Genomic DNA, 21,639 nt, shown 5'->3' on the forward strand with positions numbered 1-21,639 from the left:
CAAACCTACAAAGCATCATCTGCTATGGTTCTTTCTATAGTACAGCAGACAAAGCAAACTGAAAGGCACATACTTCTTTTTTTTTTTTTTTATAGCTGTTTTGAGCTCTTCCCTTCAGAGCTCAGACCTGCAGGGAGGTAAGTGCTCAAAAGCCCAGCTTCTGCTACAGATCTGGTAAGAGACTCCTGAGCTAAGAGTCTCTCCTAGCTGTTAAAATACTTTGGCAAAATCAGTCAGCTCATGTCATAGATTTCGTGTGTTAAAGATTTTCTCTTGCAAAAGCAAAATTACTTGGTAATTTGGCTTATGCTGTTTTCTAAAGAGTTCCCACAACAAATCTAGAAAAGCAAATCCTTGGAAGATCTAGAGGAAGGGGAGAACAAACAAAGACTTTGTAGCCAAGCAAAGTGCTTGCTGAGTAATCTGAAGACATGAGGGTGAACTCTAAACCCCTCAGAGATTTCAGTTCTGTCCCAACACACAACCATACAAAACAGAACAAACATGCCACAACTAAGCCAGTCTTCTCAGGTCTAAAGTCAGCATTATTTTGGTGGTTTATATTGGAGTGTTCTCTGCTCTGCCTTTTTACTACCATACCCACTCAGAGCTGATTCATTATCTGCAGAACAAACTGCTCAGCTGCCTTTTTGGAGAGGTAGCTCGGAGCAGGGCTGTGTTAGCTGGAGAGGCAGCAGCAGGACAGGCTTGTGCAGGCAGGCACCCCTGGGACACACAAAGCTTTGTGCCTCTGCCCAGCCGAGTTCTGACCTTCCAGCCAGATGATGCAGCCTCTGAGGTGGGACCATGGGCCAGTTGTGTGGGCTTCACCTTTCTTGTACAGCAAAGAGAACTGACAGAACCAGGAACCAGCTGCTGCCAACTTCTGCATTTCTCCTTGAACATAGCTGTTGCCTCTGATGAGGTTTAGTTTTAATGCCTCTTAGGCTAAGGCATGATTATGTTACTAATTAGCAAGGGACCAAGAATCAACTGAATCCCTTGGGCTTAAAGTTAAATAGAAAGGAAAAAAGCACAGGTAAAAGAAAACCAGAGTTTGAGACCCATCTGCCTCCTCTGTCCTTCCCTCCTCCTCTCTCCAGACTCATATTTTGAAGGGAAGGGGATTTAGGAAGCTGAAAAATGACAGTCCTAAAGCTGCTGTGCTATGGGCAGGGCTACCTGTGCTTCATTCCATTTCTCTGCCCACTCAGTTGTCCTTCATGTCTCAGTGCTTGTATTTTAGCTTTAGCTACTGTATTTAACCATCATGTCACACACTGCAAGTCTGTAAATAAGGCTACAGAGGGTGTTCAGACACAGAGAAACTACCATGAGGAGCACTGGAGTGGACAGGTCAGTGTGTGGGTCTTGTAAGACCAGTCATCCCATAAGAATTTCCCATGGATAATAGTCCCCTGTGCTTTCTACCACTTAAAGCAGAATGAAAAAGGCATTTCACTGATCCAGTAGCAAGCCAGGGAGGCAGAGCAGTAAATTTTCAGTAATGAAAGCTACGAAGTGATGCAGAACCTGGAAGATTTTACTAGCCAGTGTTCTTGTTACACCCAGGAAAGAACAGAAATGCCCACTGTAATTTCCCAGACACCTGTGAAGGAAACAGGAGGCTGCATACCTCCACATTATTTATATTTAATTTTCTATAACCACATAAAATCAATATAAATGTGGATTTGTCGTGGACGGAGGGGAACAGTTTTTTTAAGTGTAGCTCCTGAGCCTCTGCCTGTGATGTTCATGTAGTGGCTACCTCTGCTTCACTGCACAGCAGAAAGTGAGACAGGAATCTTATTTCCATTATTCCTTTCCATCCTCCACAAAGAAAAAAGAAACCACTTACATGTACTTACTGTCCATAAAACAGCCAAATTTTCAGTCCTACTGATACATACTGAAGTGACAAGCAAAGCTGGAGGACAATGACTGCAAATATAAAAGTCTCCCAGCAGTTTCCCAAAATCATTTGTGGTTTGGTTTGTTTTAATCTCCCAGAACTTTGTAACGTAACAATGGGCTTCAAACTTCCCCATTCAAACACATTTGAATGAAGACTCTTCCTCACTTTAATGCTACAGGGGTCATGTTTCCTCACAGATCTGAAAAAAAATCAACCTTCATCCAGAGCACTTCAAAACAATGTCAGAAGATAAAGCACTTAGAAGCTCCTAGAAGAGGACCTTCTTATTACATCTGTTGATAGAGAGCCTGTGAACTAGGTCCCCCACCATAGTTAATTCTGCAATATTGGTAAGATTTTATAAAAAATCATTAACTGCTACATGAAGGATGCATAGATAGGTTGATAATCTTGTGCATTTTAAATACAAAGGGATAAATTCATTTATTTGCTTGACAGCCTGCACAGTCTTCCTTGTGCTTGCTCCCACTTCTTGTCCAATAAGTGTACTTGAGAGATGTACTCAACACAGGTCTGCTTCACATGCCCCAGCAGTTTTACAAGGGTTAGCCTCAGTTCCTCTGTAATATTTTTTCTATTCAATGATCCATCAAATAACCCCCTGAACCACAAAACCAGCTTGATCTTGATCAGAATGACAGTGGTCACAGCTGCAAGAAAACAAGTACATGTTTGTTCCTACCGTTCAGCTCCCTCTCTGTTTACAGGTAGACCAGATTCTCCACCCACAGTTCAAATAAAGAGCTAAGTAAGTTACCAGAGGTATCCTCCCAGTAATAAAACAGGTCTCCCTGTGATGAACTGCCCAGAATTAATATATCCCTGGAGCAGAAGCCTTTTGCTAGCTCTCTTTGAACTACAATGCAACATCTGTTGACAATCTCCCGCAGGGTAACTTCTCTCCTCCCATTTTAATCCTCTCTCTTTCAGAAGTACACATCAATTGCCACAGGATGACTCTCACAATCATTAGAGTGTTTCCTTTCACTGGTCTTTCTTGGGACCAGTAGGAGGAGGGATGATCAGTCAGCCCTGTTCAGTATTTTCTTAAAAATTTGCTGTTGTGTCCAGACTCCTGAAGCTTTCGATGCTGAATTGTAGGTTCTGCTTGGAACAAGACAAGATTCATGGGTTCTTGAACATGACCTTCAGCCAGATTTTGACACTCATTTGATTCTAACTGAGAAGAGTTTTATTAGGGACAGCTGCAAAATTAGCAAAATGTTTCTTTGTGCTAGTCCTGGCTATGCCTTCTGATCACACAGGCAGATAAACACAGCTAACATGATCATTGCTTCAATTTCCCTTCTGATAATCTTAGGGGCAGGATGAGAAATTTTGCCCACTTTTTCAAAAGGATCTCAATATTTTTAGGTGGAAGGCAACTGTGGACAAAACTATTTGTGGCTGTCTAGCAGAAAGGGAACCTGTTTTCACAAAAGGTTTAGAGAAGCAGTGGGAAAAGAGCTCCCTTTATTTTACAGAGCCTAAGCTGGTGTCATTCATTCACCTCTTCCCTTCTCCTTCAACAGGCAGCAATTATAAAATTAAGTTATCTCAGAGGGAAATGGAATAAAAAAGTCAAACCACATAAGGAAATTTTACAGGGCCCTTTTCTGCCACTGTGGCACTCTATTCTCATAAAACAAGCCAGCAACCTCCCCTTTATGAGCGTCATGGAATTTTCTGTTCAAATAACAAGATTTCTCCACCTGTTTTGTGCCACACAAGAGGAAGCAATTTACCAGCACTTGTCAAGTCAGCTGCTCCAGACTGGGTCTTGACAGGGTAAATCCATGGTCATTCTATATCTGTTCTGTTCTTGCTGTGCATAGTCTCCCTAAAAGGAACAATCCAAGCTCAGCTCTACACCCCGGAGCTTTAGATAGTCAACAGTGTAAGCACAATCCAACATAACTCAAAACTTACAGTATAGCTGGGAGAAAAATCTAAACATTTGAAAGCATTAGTAGAGAAAACACACCAAATTCTCTCAATTTGTTCTGGTCCACCAAGTGAGAGCTCAAAGGACAGGATCATATATCCCATCCCATGGGAGAGGGCTGAAACAGAGGACTGCAGCTAGGAATTCTCTGACCTTGGAGGAATCCCCACTGCAGCCAAGCACCACAGCATCTCTTCCTCTGCAAGCCAGCTGGTTGCTGCCAAATCTGGATGACAAAACACAAATCAGGTCCTGCACCAGTGTCTGTCTCCTGCAGAGAAAGAGCAGAACACGCAGTGTGGTGTTGAAAGGGTAGAAGGGGCAGGTCTGAGCAAGGGGATATGAGATGGCAAACAACAGCTCAGGTCTCTGACAGAGTGTGGGACTGGCAGTCTGTAAATGACTTCTCAAAATGGCTGTTTCCCTTCCTGGAGTTGCCACCCATGGGTTGGTCCTACACCTCACAGCTTCCACTTGTGGAAAATCCAGGGAACAAACAAGTCAAGAAGAATTTGCCCACCCAGGGAAGCCAATATCCTTTCCATTTTTCAGTTGTTCCTGACAGTAAAGAGTGCATCTCTTAGTTAACATTAGAGGTCATGCAGCTCTAGCCCAGGCAGGTCATTGCTGAAATCATCACTCCAGCTATTTCTAGCCACTTCTCCAGCACTGCTTTCTGCCAGCTCAAAACACAGCCTGGAGATGTGTGTACAATCAAAACTAAAAGACCTTCCCTAGCCCTCTTACCCCATGTGCCAGACCTGAGAACAACAGCAGTCTATGTCTATCCCCTCCAGCACTGCTGGTTCAGCGTGGTCTGCAATTGTCTCAAACCCTATTAAAAACATCCTCATTTATCTCCCACTGAAACAGAAATACCAGCAAGCATCCTCACAAGCTGTGTGAGCTCAAATAAAAACAGATGCCCATGGCTCCAAGTGTCCCACACCAGCAAGCTGCCAAAACAGCTGCTGGGTGTCCCTGCCATAATAACCCCTGCAGGGTTTCTGATGCTAATATATACGGATATTTGCTACAATAGTACAGCAACAGGTAACTAGCTGCTTATTATTAAGTGAGGGGGTTTGCTCTAACATTTGATCAGTGAAGCTCTATATGAGTGCCCACCTGGCATGTGCCTCAGAATAAATGTTGGAGAAAAGCTTAACCCTTTGGTGGGACATGCAGGCTCTTCAGGCATTGCCCTAACAGCAACCTGACATGTTACAACTGCATCTACAAAGCAATTAATTGTAGCAGGTTTGCTAGTAAAGTCTGAATCAGCAGGATTAGTAAATTGGAAAAACAGTACACAGGGCAGTTTAATATGCCTTAAAACCTCCATTCACAAGAATCTTAAGCATCTTACTAAAGTAGGGCATGGATTTTTTTCTTTTAAAGGAACATTAGCCCTTTGTTCCTAATTTCTTTTACTGCTAAGTGTTAATGGAAACACAAGGGGGTTTTATATCCTAAAAGCAAGGCATAAATCCAAAAGGATGGAGAGGCTGAGAGGCAAACCTTCTTGAAGTGAGCAATTTTCACCTTTTCATTGGCTGTGTGTCAGCACCAAAACAAAAATGGAGCCACATTAAAAAATGGTATCTTGGCACTGTCAGAGGAAGCGATAAGTATCATAATTGGCCCTCACATGCAGCTTTTCATTACCCTGACACTACATGGGGAGGGAGGATGAAAGAACAGACAGGCACACACATGTTACCTCTGTCCTGGCATAGCAATACTGCTCTCAGAACTAAGTTTTAAATCTGGCCCAAGTGCTAGGCCACTACTCCAAACTGTACTGTCTTCCTGCCTTTAGGCTCCTAATACTCAGCCCTGCCAGTAAAACTGGGCCCAGCAAGAGCCTCTCATCTGTATGACCTCTGGAATGCCCTGAACAGTAGAGCTTTGTCATCCACATCACAGCAGAAAACCCTTCCAGGTTCTTAAGATCCTGAGGTGCAGAATCCAGCCACATTTACCTTCAATCTCCATGGCACTGGAAAGCTTGTCAGAGCTGAAGTGTCTGGGGTGGGAACCTCAGCCAAAGATGGAGAAAACTACTCTGCCTCTCTCAGCAAGTTCTTGCTTCTTTCTAAAAGAAATGAAAAAAGCAACAGATGAGGAGAAAAGTTCAAGGATAGACTTACTGAGTCTAGGTATCCTCTGTCTACTGTTTGTGACACCCGTTACATATGGAGAAACTGCTGTTATTCAGATTTAATAGCATTTTTTTATTCTTACATGGATAAAAGCAGTGGCACAAGGCAGCAGAAAACAGGTTCCATGACAGGCAAGAAAACATTGGCAAAAATATTCAGGCATTGGACTTCACCTGCCTGTGGCACCAGCAGCTCCAGCCAGCTCCACATCATTAAGGTTTAAATCATGAGGAATCAGCCACCTCATTTCTGCTCCAAGCCACGGTCGCAATGCCAACCCCTTCCCATACAGGGGTCAGGTTGTGTTGGAAAGGGACAACAGGACACCTGAGCTGACCACGAGATCTCTAACCCAGAGGCTGGAAAACCATATCCCATACTGTTAGTACATTGGAGTAAGATCATTCCTATGATCTCTTCTTTCCCTGCAGGTGCCATGGATTTTACTTCCTTCCAGAAGAGATTTTTCACTTGATCTTTCAGATCAGAGACTGTAGATCTGATTGAAGGATAACACTGACAGTCCCTTACGCTTAGCAATGCCTGCTGGAACAGTTACTGGGGGTGAGGATGGGGTGGGCACCACTTTGATGGGGTTTCCAGCAGTCATGCCTCATGCAGCAGAAGGCAGCTCTGCTGAGCAATTCAGTTGTGTTTTCAGAGATGAATGGCAGCAGAACCTCTGCCTCCCCACCTAGCCCTGATCAAATTGTTCTCTCAGTTGTGCCAGCACAATTTTTTCCTGCAGCAGCACTGTGAACCACACCACTTCAGGGGGGAAAAAAAAAAGCCAACAAAAAAGCCCAAACAATGACGCACTTGTTAGAACCAGCTCGGCTCCCTGATCAGATTTACAGCACATCAACAACTGCAGCAGCAGAAATTTGGGAGGCAATGTGCTGTGAGGCCAGGGCAGGAAAATGCAGAGAGATTGAAACATTTTAAGCCGATGTTGACAGCACAGACAACATCTCATGAAGTCAGAGCTTAACAGGTGGGACAGTGACATAGAAGGGAAGGCATTAGGCTTCTATAGAAAGAAATAGGGAATCAATATTTAATTATAGGAGGACTGCAATGAAGTTTCATTATTGAAAACATCTCATCAAGTTGATACAATATTTTTTATCAAAAAAAACTAATAATGAATCTACATTAACCTCCAGACTCAGTGCTCACCAATCCTTTCCCACTAATAAAAACAGACATTTATATGCTTGTGGTCAAGAGCTAGAAAGATCAGGAAAACAGACAAGGAATTAAGATGTCCTTTAACTCCATTTCAGTTATCAAATTGCCCTGATTGTCCAAATAATTTGTGTGAATCTCTCTCTCACACATCAGGTTCCTACCTAATGCAGAGCAATTGTTCTTTACCAGGATCAGAAAAAGGTTTCAAGATCTGTGGATGGAAAGCAGAAGGAAAATCCCTTCTGTTACAATCAGTACAACATTGTGTCTTTGTCATTTACTGTTGAGGAGAACAATGAGAACTAATGATCCTTTTTTGTAGAAATGCTTCATGATGACACCAGATGACACTGTATCCCACATGATATCAGCATTAGTCCGAGGAGGATGAATGAGAGTGCTGTTTTTCCTAATAATAGAAAAAACCACAAAGCCATACCTGGGACACAGACACCTCACAGACATACTGCTGCCTTCCCCCAGGGAAGTGAACCATATTCTCTGGATGTTTTACTGTAGCACAAAGCTGTTGTGGGGAGAGAATGCTGGAAACAGTGACATGAATTCTCAGCCAGACCTGTGACAGTTCAGACATCTGGCAGCTGTCCGAGGGCAGCTGGGGCTGGACAGAGGGTATAAGGAAACAGAGCCAAAAAGATCTAAGGATCTTCAACAAGGAAGCTGAGATGTCACTCATGTCTCTCCAGGGAGCAGGTCAGAGCCCATGGTAGGGGTAGGGGAGAGCAAGGGCCAAGCTAGCAGAGGTTTGAGGCACAAACAAAGCCAGCTCCCAGCAGCTGAGCCTGGGGAGAAAGGAATGTGAGAGATGGGGAAACTGGGAAGCAATTAGAGCTCAGGCATTTCAAATGAGCACCCCTTCTTAATAGCACCAATTATTTCAGTCATTGCAGTAAAATGTGAGGAAAGTATTGTCCAAATAGCAACGAGGAGACTGCCCTGACAGAGGGCCTGGGTAGGACACAGCAACACTCCTGATTAAACAAGGCAGATGAGGTGACTCAGGGAACAGCTCCAAGGACAGCTGTGAAGGGAACAGCAGGTACCCGTTCTCCACGCCCACGTGGAATGAGCAGATGATGCCAACCCTCAGGATACAAACGTCTCAGTAACAGAAGCTGCCATTTACAATCAGAGAACATCCTGTCTTGGAAGTGACCCACAAGGATTGTCGAGCCCGACTCCTGGCTCTGCATAGGACAACCCCAAAAATCACCTGTGCATTGTCCAAATGAACTCTGGCAGGCCCAGTGATGTCACCCCTTCCCCGTGGGTCACCCCCTTCATGAGCTGCCTCAGAAAGACTGAACAACACCCTGCCTGCACCTAGCCAGAGATCAGCTCCAGGAAAGGGCAGACATTTATGTCATACCTGCCTCAAGCTTTGCCAGTTCAGGATTTAAATGGAAGAGCCCACCTCAGAAAGCTGGCAAATCTGTTATCTTCTGTATCAGTAGCACTGGATCTACACATGGAAATGAACTGTGCTCCACAGGCAGGTACAAAGGATAGCTGGCAGAAGAGAACAGCAGGATGAAAGATCAGTCCCCAGCATCTCTGAGCTTGCCAATCCAGTGCCTGTGGAAGCAATTTCCACAGCAATAGCTGTCCTGCAGAGCTCTGAGCAGCCACCAGCCAGCAGCACCCTCCTGTGACACATTCCTGCAGCTCCCAGGCAGCTGCTCCACTTGAAACCCAGGAGCTGCACTTGCTCCTGCAGTGTATGTGGCACATGTGGGCCTGGGCATCCCCAAATTCCCTGAAGGAGCATCCCCTCCACCTGATGTGGCCCAGTCTCTCAAGTGCTCCACACTTTCATCCTGAGTTTGTACAAACTGTAAGACTGTGCTCCATTAGACTGAACTTTGTGACTGCTCAGCAGATCTAGCACCTGAGAGAGAGGGGATGACCACTTCCCAGTGTTTTCCAGAGGCAACCTCTGATCCAGCACCATTAGCATCCAGCATGATGATCCAACATCATTAAACCCTTCAGAAAAAAACTCAGAACAACTGAGAAAAAGAAGGGAGCTGCACATACAACATACTAACTTGGGCAAAACCCTCTTATTTCCAGCATCAAAGATGCAAAGCCCTTTCTGCCTTGTATCCATCTCTTTCTGCTAACTTGTTGAGCGGGGAGATGGAGCAACCTTGTGCCAGGCTACACTCAGCCTGCTGTTTCTTCAGCAGGACTTCAGAAACCTAGACAAGAAGTGATCTGTGTAAGAGGCTCCTGTAGCTATCAGTGCTTTGGTGCCACTGCCTTTACTTTCACTACTTCCTAGCTTATGGTTCTGCTCCTGCTGGAGCTCTTCCTCCTGTTTTAGTCAATTCACAGAGTGAGATAGTCAGTGATACGAGCGGATGGGCAGAAACAGATTTTGTATGAGGATTACTTACAATTTAGTTCAAGAAAGAACATAGTTAGTGGTCTGGTTCCACTTCACAAGCTGGAAATACAGGGAGATCTGGAAAGAACAAACCATAACAAACATGGCTGATGGCATCTTTCTGCCCTCCCAATACAGAAGGCATGGATACAATAAGGAGGAACTCTTGGGGTACTGGAAGATATAAGGAAACTCCACAAAGCAGTAAATTTGCATATCTGAGGTAGTTCTGTGCACAAGAACTTGCACATTTGGTTCCTGAACTTCATAAACCCCAGGATGACAGGCTGGAGAGCATTGCACAAGTACAATAAAGATTGTGATAAACGGCTATGAAGATTAGAGTAAGGATATCCAAATCTGAGGCTTGGTCTCCAGTATGGCAAGTGCATTTAGGGAATATGGAATCTGCAAAGAACGTGTACTTTCACAGGGGGAAGGAGAAAGGAATGCCAGCACCGAGGCCTCACTGTTTCAGCGAGCAGCGCCCATCCACAGGGACAGGTGGGGCTTTCCCACAGAGTGTGAGGACAGGAAAATACGCCTAATCCCTGGCGGTGTGACGGGGGCGGGCAGAGGGCCGGGAACAGCGAGGAGACCCCGGCTGGACTGGGCTGGCGGAGCATGCCGGGACATGGAGTCCCCTCTAGGGGAGCCGGCGCGGAGGGGAGTGCGTCGCGCACTACGACTCCCAGGATGCTTTGCGCACCGCGCCGTCTCCTAGGAGACGCTGGGATGCTCGCGGGGGGTCCCGCCGGGCCGGAACTACCGCTCCCGTGGTGCCCCGCGCGCCGCCGCCGCCGCCATGGAGCGGCGCGTGGCGGAGCGGCGCGTGGCGGAGCGGCTCCGCAGCACGCTGGGCCCGCTCGGCCTCGAGGCGCACGCCTTCAAGGTAATGACGTCACCGCCGCGTCATCGGAACGACGTCACCGCCGCGGGAGCGCGGGGCAGGGAGCGGGTCCCGGGGCTCGTCAGGGGCCGGGGGTGCCGGGGGTGCCGGGGGTCGCTGTCCCCGGCTGGTGCCCCGGGCCGGTGCCCCGGGCCGGTGCCCGCGGAGCCGCTGCGGCCGGCGCGGGTCCTTGCACAGCGCGGGGTCCGGTCCGCCCGCCCGGGAGCGCGGGGCAAGGTGACCGCCGCGGCAGCAGCGGCTCCGGGCCGCGGTGCGGGCCCCTGACCGGCGGGGTCAGCGAGTTACGCAATGACACACCTGCCCCAGCAGCCTGCACGTTCCTCTAGGCAAGTTTAAATTTTAATCTAAGTGTGGGAGCCCCTCATCTGCGCCGAAATGGCCTCTGACCTCTGTTCTGCCCGTGGAAGGGGCAGCAGCCTCTGCCACTGTCCCTGCTCAGATGTAAATGCAGGGGCTCCTGCCTTGCCCGCCCCAGGGCAATCTGCAGTAAATCAATCTGCAACATCAAATACAAATCAATCCGCAATAACCGTGCCCTGCCCTTGGGGAGTGTTGTATCTGTCACCTGAAATATGTTAATTTCCTGCTATGATCTTGTTTGCAGAAAAAGTGCAAGGCAATGAGGTGGTGAGAGAAGTAATGACAGAAGTGCCTCCAGAATTTGGAAGTTTAATGCTGCTTGCCCAAAACACATCAGCAGAATTCGGGGCAGAGCCCAGATGAAAAGATTTTAGCTACCAGAGGGGAAATCTTTTTAGCTCTGTAGTTCTCTCCAGATTTCATTCTGACACAGCCAACCCTGGTGCACTGATTGATGCTCACTGGGAAACCAGCAAAGCTTAGTTTCACATCTCTCTAATTCCTTGTAATATCTCAATTCAGCACCTTAAGAGCCACAAAACTAATTAAGTTTAGAGGTTCATATAAGAATGTAAAGTTTGTAGTGAATCTAGTTTTTGTTCTGTTTCCAGATGGGCAGTCTGGCTGCCAGTGCCAGCTGCAGAGTCATTGTCAGAGTAATTTCACTGAGTATTTAGAATAACCAGTATGTTTAATTTAAAAACTTAATGTTCCATTACTCAGCATCTCTCTGGCTGTTAGACCTGACCTTTGTGGCACCCCCGGAGAGCGGGAGTTGTCATAACCTATGAAAAGATTGAAGTTATTGTTCAGGGCACTAAGACTGGGATTTGGGGCATTTCCTCGTGCTCTTCGCAGTTGCAGGTCTGAGCCCTGTCCTCCTGGTCATGCTTCCTGCTGCCCTGGCTTATCTCTCATTTCTGGACTAGACTGTGTTATACAGCCCTGGAATCAAATATCCAAATATGTCATAATACACGGTAATGTTTCTGGGGGGTTTTAGAACTTCACATTCTTCATTTCACACAAGTGTTTCCTGCAGAAGTAAAACATGCAACTTGTTACACAAAACAGAAGCACCAGTTTATTTCTGGCCCAAGATAAGAGAACAAACAAACCTGTAAAAGCTTTATCTGAACCAAACCATCTGATTTGCATTGGCAAGACTGATTGCTCATACTTCCCTCTGGGTTTCTGAGCAGAGCTGGATAAAGGGCAGACTGGGGCTGAATGCTGTGTGTGATTCTTATCTCACAGCTCACAGCATAGCTCCCCCAAACTGTGAATCCTGGTGTGCAAAACAACTTTCTTTGAAAGGAAGGCCCTGGGTAGGTTGAATATCTGAATTGCAAATGAAGGGGGCTATAGTTATTTCCACTTTTTTACATTCCTGCATGTCCACTAGAGTGGTGTCTGTGTTCTAATGGAAATTTGTGTTTCTTTGCCGAAGGTTGGGTGGTACAATGCTGTTCTCCAGCCAGCTTTCCACCTCCCCTACCCGGATGACACACTGGCCTTTGTGGTCCTCAGCACACCTTCAATGTTTGACAAAGCCCTTAAGCCTTTTGTGAGCAAAGAACGACTAAAAATAATCAGGGATCCTGTGGATCAGTGTGTTTCCCACCATTTATCACGTGTGAAGGAGGTAAGAAGCTGAAATACTGACTCCTTTTAGTGTTGTGGCACATAACCAGGTGGGTTGAACAGCAGACAAAGCCCTGCAGGCTCCTGCTTTGCTCTTTGGAAGGGTGAAGCATTATTCATGAAGGTGGGAGCATCAACAGGCTTTGGCTGCTTTACTTGCATGTTCTGCATCTGGATTACATCGTGCAGCTGTGAGGGAGCTCTGCAGGCACAGGTTGAATGCCCACAGCCTCAAACCTGCTGATGGAATTCAGCAGCAGGATGTGGGAGTCTGCAGGCTTCACACATGCTTGATTTGTTGCCATCTAGCAGTTCTGGAGTGGCAAAGCTTTTTCCAAGAGCCTGGGCTGATGTTTCCAAATTTTTGCAGAAATTCCCTGACCAGAGGGTGGATATCATGTTTGATTATGAGATGCTGCCGAGCCGAAAGCCCAAGTTCCTGGCTCAGACAGCTGCCCATGTTGCTGGAGCTGCATATTACTACCAAAGGAAGGATGTGAAGCTTGATCCCTGGGGGAAAAAGGTAAGGCAGAAACAAAGTCTGGGAGTCACTGAACTGCAACCACTTAATTGTACAATGATTGTTTGCTCAGTAGTCACTAGTGCATCTTACAGGAAACTACAAAGTCCAGAGCACATACAGGTTCATAAAGTGTTTCAGGTGGAAGCTTCCAAGATTCTTCAAAGGAGTAGGGAGATGTGTATGGAGAGAAATATCTTGATCTGTTAAACCTACTTAGACTGAAGAATAAATGGCATTGTAAAGGAAAACCTGTTACTTAGAGTATTACAAACTGGGGGAAAATACTCTGTGGTTAATTTCTGTAATAGATTTTCAGAAAGGAACCTCTCCCCACATTCCAGAGAAGTGTGTGTGGGCACAGGAAAATGGGAGTGAAGTGCAATGCTTCAAGCCACAGGTTCAGGAAAGTTTTCCCTTCTGCTCTTACACCAGTCCAAGAGAAGGTTGAGAGAGTGAGAAGCATCTGATGCTTTGAACTCTGACTTTGATTAGACACAAAGTGAGGCAAGCTAGATTTTTTTTTTCTTTTTTTTTTTCTTTTTTTTTTTTGTCTTCCAGAAGATCTTTGGCGTTTGTATCCATCCCAAGTATGGAGGCTGGTTTGCTATCCGGGGTCTCCTGCTCTTCCCAGACATTCAGGTGCCGTTCCTGGAACAGCCCGCCCCTGTTGACTGTGTGAGCACGGAGGAGAAAAGGATTGAGCTGCTGGAGCAGTTCAATTTCCACTGGCAGGACGGCCGCTACAGAGACATCATCGAAGTGAAGGAAAGGTACTCGGAGGAGCAAAAAGCCTATTTTGCCACTCCTCCAGCCGAGAGATTCCGGCTGCTGGGGCTCTCACAGGAAGCGCAGAGAATCACATTTCACTGAGAAACCGGCTCCGAGGAGGGCAGAGGGCAGCAAAGGGTAACTCATGAACGCCGGCTTTTCCCGGTGCCCAGGAGGAGGAGGAGCAGGAGGATGGTTATGGTGATACAGAGATGGCAAATCCGAGCAGCCTCAAGGCAGACATCGGCTTCCCAGAGAAGGGCAGAGCTCCGTGGTCTGGGGAAGGTGGGAGCCGTCTGTTCTGTGCTGCTGCTGCTGCTCTGGGGTGTCCTTTGGGGAGCCCAGTAAGGTCCCAGTTAGCCTTTGCTTGGGAGTAGTTTAGACATCCTGGCAACATTAAAATCCGTGCTGCTCGTTAGAGAAATCGCTCTTGTTCTCAATTACTTTCTTTCTGAATGTTCTGTTTTTATTCTTTGTGAGTGTAAAAAACAAAAATAATTCTATCATTTTACTGCTTAGTTTGATTTTGTCTAAACTTGGGGTAGGTACTTCCTTAGATGTATCCAGTGTTTTATTATCCTGTGTCATGATTCTCCCTAGGGAGAAGATGTCCAGTCTTTTCAGTCTTGCCTAGGTCACATTTAAGCATTTATCCATTTATAGAGCATCTGCCTGGAGTATTTGGAAAGTTGCTGGGTTATGTCCATATGAGTGGAGGTTTTACTCATGTTAAGATAACTGACTGAAAAAGACAATTTCCATGGCTTTTTCTAAGGTAAACCACATTTGTGTTAAAAGTATTTTTCAATGCCAGCACACAGCACACCCCCCTCACAGTTACTGCCACAGTTTCCTGGTGTGCTTTCTGTGTGGGGAAGATTGTAAACCTGCACACACGTAAAAGCCATGGCACAAAGCCTTGTCACGTGTACAGGCAAACAAGCACAGAAGAAGGGAAAATATTAATGACATTCATGTTATTTGTATTGCTGGATAAAACATGTTCAGACAGAACCATAACATTTTTCACATTACTTTGTCCTCTTATATTTGTTCAGAGGCTACAGTGCACCTGGAAATAAGGAATTAATTTATCTTTGAGCAATTTGAGGCTCATATTTCATTAAAATAATATTTTGTAGGAGTTGTTTTACTGGACTGCAGTGCAATGCTGCAAATGGACAGGTACTTTTTTCTTTTTGATGGTATCAACACAATGATGAAGAAGAAATACTCACTTTGCAGAACTGAGCCCTTTCTTTTTATGTTGCGATTCTTCAAACCTTTTGGAGACTCCACCACAGAGATTGCCCTCACCACTGTTCACTGCTTGATACACTTGCTCATAGTCTGTACACTAACTCATTGTAATCCAAATTCAGGATAGCAAGTTTGCTTCCCTTTAAGCAGAGAAGTGTGTGATCACTGGGTTTGTTCACTGCATTTGCTGTTACAAAGAAATCTTTGTTGCTTTCCATGCTTTGTTCATCTCTGACTAAGGCAGACACCTGACTTAGAATGTGATAGAGGTATTGTGATGTTTAATTTAAGCTGAAGAATGAAACTTGTTTAAAATCTGTTCTGTTTTTTATAGAATTACTTCTGGTTCAAATTTGTTTGATGATCAGAACTTTCCAACTGAACTGTAATTTAACAGGGGCTTGAGCTAATGGCTCATATTAGTAACAAAGACAAAATACTGATTCTCTTAGAAGGATAAATATAGATCTGAACCAAATGTATTACAATTTAAAGTGAAATATTTTTATTTTTTGGTATTGATTTCTTACAAATATTTAATATTTTGTCTTAATTTATTAAACAGATTGCCATGGCCATTGCATTTCAATTTCTGTAATTTATTTCTCTTCAAATGGTATTTTGATTAATAAAATATGCAAAGTTGTAAGGAAACCTCAGTACTGAGTATTTTCATTTAAACAATGCAGGGCTTGACTTGTGGAGAACTCAAGATGTTCAAGCAAGAGCCAATCATGGTGTTTTTAATATCCTGAAAAGAGTGAGCTACCTAAGACACACGGTATCTGAAAGCTAAGGAAAAATTTGGTCATCTTAGCAGAAGTTGGTAAATTGTTACCACAGGCCCACTGGGGGGCCTTATTTAAAATACAAAACCTACAGCACATTGTGAATAAGTCCAACTAAGGTTTATCTTTCCCAGGTCATTTCAGCAAGAGCATTAACAGCAAGCACCATGACAGTGCAATTTTCATTTCTTCCTCTGTTCTTAATAGCAACAAAAGTTCCAGATGTCCAGTGAGACATAATGGAGGGGCTTTCCCTGAGCAGCATTAAAGACGTGCAAGTACCGGGATTTTTACTGGTTCAAACCTGTTGGTGAACACTGAGTCACAAATCCATGATCCTTGTGCTTCTGGGAATACAGTTGTGTCAGGCAGAACAGAGCACAGGTATTTAGCAATATCCATTCCTACTACAGTGATTTTGAAATGACTTGGACTGGGCATTACTTTCTTTCTCTTAGCCTGGTCACTGAGATCCAGAGCTGCAGTGAGTAGCTTTCTCCCCATGCTGGCTGGAGTACAATGGCCTTTGTGTTATAAAATTGAAGTTTGAGAACCTGTTTGACTTATCTCATCTCTTGGGACAAGACCAGACATGGTGAGGAATGGATCATCCTTGGATCCTGAGGCATTGTGAAGGCATTCTTCATTTCAGCCCTTGCAAATGTCAAACAAGTAATTGCAAATACTTGGATAGATTTACTAGTTCAAGTATCACATTTTACATTTTTAGAGAAGTTTTTCTCTAACTCCTATTTTTAAAATATTTATTAAAGACTCTTTTCCTCAGTATAACTCATAGGCTGAGTATTCAAGAGCTGAACAGGAAAAATAAAATAAAAGAAAATAAAAGCTACTTGAATTTAAATTCAGTTTTAGCAACAAGTCATTCAATATATTTCAAGCTAATAAGATAGTTTATGAAGAATTAACAAATTTGTAATAATTTCATGCATTTGCCATTCTTACTATCCTTATGCTTTCGCCATTTTTACTTCATTAATCTAAAAATATCTGAGATTTTTATAACAATTAAAGGTTTGACAGACAATACCAATTAAATACAAAGCACAGTTTAACCTGGTGACCAGCAGCCATCAGGGTTGTTGCTCAGAAAGAGAAAAATACCTCAGAAAGCACTGGGGGTTTTTGGTATCAGTTTGAATCAGTTTCATCTCAGTGCTGCAATAATAAGCACTAAAGTTTCTTTGTGGTATGAAGAAGAGTGGTGGAAAACTTTATTCCTGATACTTATTTCTTTCTCCCATGAAAAGAGTGGCTTGTAACAAAGCTGTTTTCCTCTAAACTATGGAAAACTAAAGATGTTTTGCTGTATAAATCAGTGCTGGTGTGTCAGACAAAAATAGCCAAACTTAGGAGAGCAGGGAACTCTTCTGGTTTGTTGTTTGGATGGGGGTTTTATAACCTGGTTTGGGTTTTTTGCTATGTTTTTGTTTTGGAGGGTTTTTTTTAGGGCTAGATTGCCCTCCTCTGGATTAGAAGTATAATTTTACTCATTCAGTATAATATTCATGGTCTTTTATTCATTTGTGACCAAAATTATTGTTGATGTAGCTTCTTTGACATGGGTTATATTTCTGAAAATGCTCACTGACTTGTATTGAAAATGAATCCAAAACCCCTGAGTTAAGACTGATGTATTTTGAAAAACAAGATAGTGGCAGCTGCTGATCAGCGCCAGTGTGGTTATCAGCACTCTTTGTTAAGCCTCATGTAAAAAGCATATTTAATAAATTAGCTTTTAATACTGACTTAAGCAGCAGCAGTTCAAAACTTTTCCTCTGAGGGAAGTGGTTTTGCTGCTCATTGCAGCAGAGAAATAGCTGCACCTCTGCAACCTGAACTTTCACAGATTCATCTACCAAAACTGACAAATGTATTCATGAGAGGGTTTTTGCTGGTACTTTGGCTTCCTGTGCTATCATATATCCTGTGACAGATCATCCATCACATTTCCTTCAGAAAACAGAACAGAGCACTTCCCTTCTAGGCTTTCAAGGAGGAAACAGAGAGCAAGGAACACAAATGAACTTTTCTTTTTCCTCTGTGACTGAAAAAGATGTTCACATTCCTTAGGAAACACGGTGGGAAACTTGAAAGAGTTAAATATTTTGTCATAAAAAATGAACAGTAGGATATGTTAGTGAAATGTTTAAAATCTCCCCAGTAATTTACCAAAATCTGCAAAATGTGATTATATATGCATACAAATTTTTTAAATGGCTACTAACATTCATTAATATCACATCTATAATTCTCATGTTATCTTCGTTGATGTTTATAAATAACTCAGTGAGAAAGCAATTTTACTTTTAATAACGGCAAAGTTTCCTTTTCCCCCAAACATCTTGAAAAGTTTCTGAAAATCAAACACATTTACACTAAGTTGCTCGCGGTTTTGTTCCTCATGTAGAACAACTATGGGACAGGAAAATTCTTTTAGGTCAATTACAGAAGGAGTGGAGGGATTTGCCATGTTTCTTATGCAGAACCATTGCTTTTGCTGTGAATCTATAAACCCTCTTGTTCCTTTTAAAGGAATTAGTCTTAGATTTTAATTTCATGTCATTTTCACTTTCCAGTATTGTTCAGACTGGTCTTCCTGAATCATTCACTGTTGCTTCAGTCTTCCAAAAATGTAAAGAAACTGCCTCATTGTTGTGAAAAGTGAATTTGATGAAATACATCAATTTTAGGCTACAATGTTTTATTAAGTGTAGACTGAAGACTTTTTTTCCTTTCTAGACAAAATATACTGGTTTCATTCATCAGTGCAGATACTTGAAAAATCTGTTGCTGTGGAATATGGAACATAAACCTACTGGACTTGGTGTCAGAGGACAGTGCAACCTTAATGACTTCACATGTATTTAGTCACATATCTGTGCTCAAATGGTTTCTTGCACAGAAACATTCTAAATTCAGACACGTGTCCCCATAATATGTATAATGATTAAAGTTTCAGGTGAAAGAGTCAAATTTCACACTGAAATCCAAACCTTTCATCACTAGGTGTGGTGAGAATTGCCTCCCACAGGCTCAGCTCTTGTTCAGGAGCACTGCAAACAACTCAGAGCCTGTTCTCCTGCAGCCACCCAGGGCTGTGCAGCACAGCTGAATTGTTTGACTGTACATTAAAGGCAAACTCCTGTTTTTTCCCTCCAAGGGTTAAAACCAGAGCTACTATATTCACGAGCAAAAAAACATTTATTTGATTTTCTAGTTCAGTGTTCTTCTTGTACATACCATTAAATTGTATTTTAAAAGAAGGAGATGATAACAGCTCTAACACTTTCTGAATTAATTGTCCAAGCGTGCTGCATTCCACTACTGTGCACTTCCCTCATTTCACCCTTTGCAAATTAGAACCAAGACATTTCTGGTTTAAGTCCTCTATCTGTCTAGCAATATACATCAGAATATACATTTGCAGATTGTCATGTAATGTAATACTGAACACCAGACCCACTGAAAATTTCAGACTATTAATATATTTTTCATTAATTAATTAATAATTAATAATACAATAAACCTGAGTATTTTAACATAATCTTTACATAACTGTTATTTTGATGTGTAGCATTACTAAAAGCTACTTTCATGGGACTTTTGCAAACATACTCTCCTAACCAAAGGACATCATTTTGCAATACCTGTGAGATATAAAATGCTTGCTTTTGTTCTTTGAACTGTATTGATTTGTTGGACAATCCACTAACATATTCAACAAAGGCCTCATAAAAAGGCTGGAGTACTTGTTAAGAAAACAGTACTTTTAAACATTAGTAATTTTTTATGTTTTTCAAAACTACTGAGAAACTCTTTGTTACAAGGTGATAATTCTTTAAACATTGAGGCAATTCTTTTCTTCTAAGCATCTAAATATAAATATGCAGTTGCTACTTTTGAAATAACTAAATCAGAAGCTGTACAAAATCTAGTAAAGGTTAGGTTCTGTATGTTGAATATTGAACGTCACATCCTATGTATGCCAAGATAAAGATATAATATATAGAATTTGTCTGATGAACAGCTTTGTATTATACATACCAAAAAAAACCCCTGTTGCTCCTACACAAATGCTATTATCTGAAAACTTAATTACAAATACCTGTCACAAACATGAGGGATTTTTTTTTTAACTCTAGATAATATGAGAGAACACAATGTGTGTGTACTGGGTTTGTGTGGCTAGGTTTGGTAGCAGGAGGGTGACAGGGGTGGCTGCTGTGAGAAGCTCCCACTGTTCCCAGTGCCAGCCATCTCTGGAAGAATAGAGCTAAGAAGGGGGGGACATTTGTGCAACAACCTGCAGCTCGAGAGAGGAGTGGGAGAACGTGAGAGAAGCAGCTGTGCAGACACCAAGGTCAGTGATGGAGTGGGAGGTGCTCCAGGGCACAGATTTCTCTGCAGCTTCATTATTTCTCATTATCCTGCTCTGGTTTGATTGGTAATAAACTAAGCAAATTTCCCAAGCCTGTTCTGCCTGAGACAGTAACTGATGAACGATCTCCCTCTGTCCTTACCTTGACCCATGAACCTTCCACTTTATTTTCCCTCCCCTGTTCAGCTGAGGAATGGTTACATAAATCCCCAGAAATCACAGCAATCTGCTACAAATTAAGAGCTCTAGGATAGAGACACAGTAAGATATGTTTCAGCTACCCTTCACCTGATTATTCTAATTAAATAAATGAATAAATGTTATATTCATAATAAGCACTCAAACTAGAAAATAAATGGAAAATAGATGTGCAGTCACACATTAAAAAAAAACAAAACAAAACTCACATCTATCCTTTCTTATTTACATCTTCAGGGAAAACCCCACTAGGCAGCTACCCATCCTGTCAAACTCAAGCACTGCTTGAATGAGGTTTTTATCTCACTGGGAAATATGGCACCTGTTTATTGTAAAAGCAAAAGCAGTTCATAATTGTAATGAAAATACAAACTGCATTTTAGTACATGGAAAAAAACCTACCTCAATAAATGATTAAAATAATAAAAAAACTAAATAAATTATAGTTACTTGAATATCATAAAAGTTACACCAGTCTAAGATGACATGATGCAAGGACTGGGGTGTAAGCCCCAGAACACTTACTGGAGTTTCCAAGCTGCATCTGAATTAGCACAGAGTTTAAACAAAGAAATAAACTTAAGACTCTTCTTGATTTGAAGAAGTTTTGTTACCGATTTTTTTTGTGTCATGCTCTTGGAAATGTAAGTAATGTAAACATTAAAATGACAGCACAGCAAACTTCCCTGGGAATGACTCATGTGGTTGAAGAATAAAAAAAAAACCTGTTTAATTGCATTGATTCCCACTGTCAATCACTTGATGAATGCATGTAATACAGTTCCTAATCCACAGGGAATTTGTTTCTTGGCTGTTTCCAGTTTCCACAGTATCATCACTCACCTGTGACTGTGATGCTTAAGCAGGTAGAGTTTGTAGCCTCTCAGTGTGGGGGAGCTCAAAGTGGGCAGGACCCCCAGGAAATTACAGCACATGAAGGAAACTCCTCGCAGCAGAGGAGTGGGATGAAGAAATGAACACAAGGGGTGTTTCCACAGGACACTCCTATGCCCAGATGTGCTGCAGGGCAGCTCTGACCTCTCCTCCTGACAGCAGCCACAGCAGGACACAGCAGCTGCTGGGGTTGGAACCACCCTCAGACTCTCACCTTCCTCTCAGGGCCTGAGATTGGCACG

General features: G+C 43.2%; 2 protein-coding genes across 15 annotated transcripts in view; one reads left to right on the top strand and one right to left on the bottom strand.

The window, feature by feature from the left end:
- The window catches only part of TESK2 (testis associated actin remodelling kinase 2), a 121,276-nt gene extending 110,978 nt beyond the window's left edge, over window positions 1–10,298 (bottom strand). Inside the window, exons 1-7 of one of the 13 annotated variants that reach the window (XM_086902192.1) lie at window positions 10,076–10,241; window positions 9,661–9,728; window positions 8,631–8,770; window positions 7,680–7,785; window positions 5,870–5,982; window positions 4,038–4,155; window positions 3,685–3,779 (exon numbers count right to left, since the gene is read on the bottom strand). The gene's annotated coding sequence lies outside the window, so the exon portion shown is untranslated. Of the gene's footprint in view, window positions 1–3,684; window positions 3,780–4,037; window positions 4,156–5,869; window positions 5,983–6,868; window positions 6,949–7,679; window positions 7,786–8,630; window positions 8,771–9,660; window positions 9,729–10,075 lie in introns of those variants that run through there. The other 12 variants (XM_086902195.1, XM_086902197.1, XM_086902191.1 and 9 more) reach the window with 12 other exon arrangements.
- Window positions 10,299–10,348: 50 nt separating this feature from the next.
- On the top strand, window positions 10,349–15,769 carry MMACHC (metabolism of cobalamin associated C). Of its 2 annotated transcripts, none has more exons than XM_086902229.1 (4): window positions 10,349–10,542; window positions 12,371–12,565; window positions 12,935–13,087; window positions 13,646–15,769. In XM_086902229.1, the coding sequence occupies exons 1-4, from the start codon at window positions 10,456–10,458 to the stop codon at window positions 13,955–13,957; spliced, it is 747 nt and encodes a 248-aa protein (XP_086758355.1). In that variant the 5' UTR covers window positions 10,349–10,455; the 3' UTR covers window positions 13,958–15,769. The 2 variants fall into 2 exon arrangements, with proteins under 2 accessions (XP_086758355.1, XP_086758356.1); XM_086902230.1 differs by having other exon boundaries at window positions 10,354–10,542; window positions 13,649–15,769.
- Window positions 15,770–21,639: the final 5,870 nt, after the last annotated feature.

The sequence above is a fragment of the Cyanistes caeruleus genome, chromosome 9 (genome assembly GCF_971803275.1).
Source record: "Cyanistes caeruleus chromosome 9, bCyaCae1.hap1.1, whole genome shotgun sequence".
NCBI lineage: Eukaryota > Metazoa > Chordata > Aves > Passeriformes > Paridae > Cyanistes > Cyanistes caeruleus.

Coding starts and splice junctions, on each gene's coding strand:
- MMACHC (XM_086902229.1), top strand. CDS start 10,456: ATGGAGCGGCGCGTGGCGGAGCGGCGCGTGGCGGAGCGGCTCCGCAGC. Junction 10,543..12,370: donor TCGAGGCGCACGCCTTCAAG/GTAATGACGTCA, acceptor TCTTTGCCGAAG/GTTGGGTGGTACAATGCTGT. Junction 12,566..12,934: donor ATTTATCACGTGTGAAGGAG/GTAAGAAGCTGA, acceptor AAATTTTTGCAG/AAATTCCCTGACCAGAGGGT.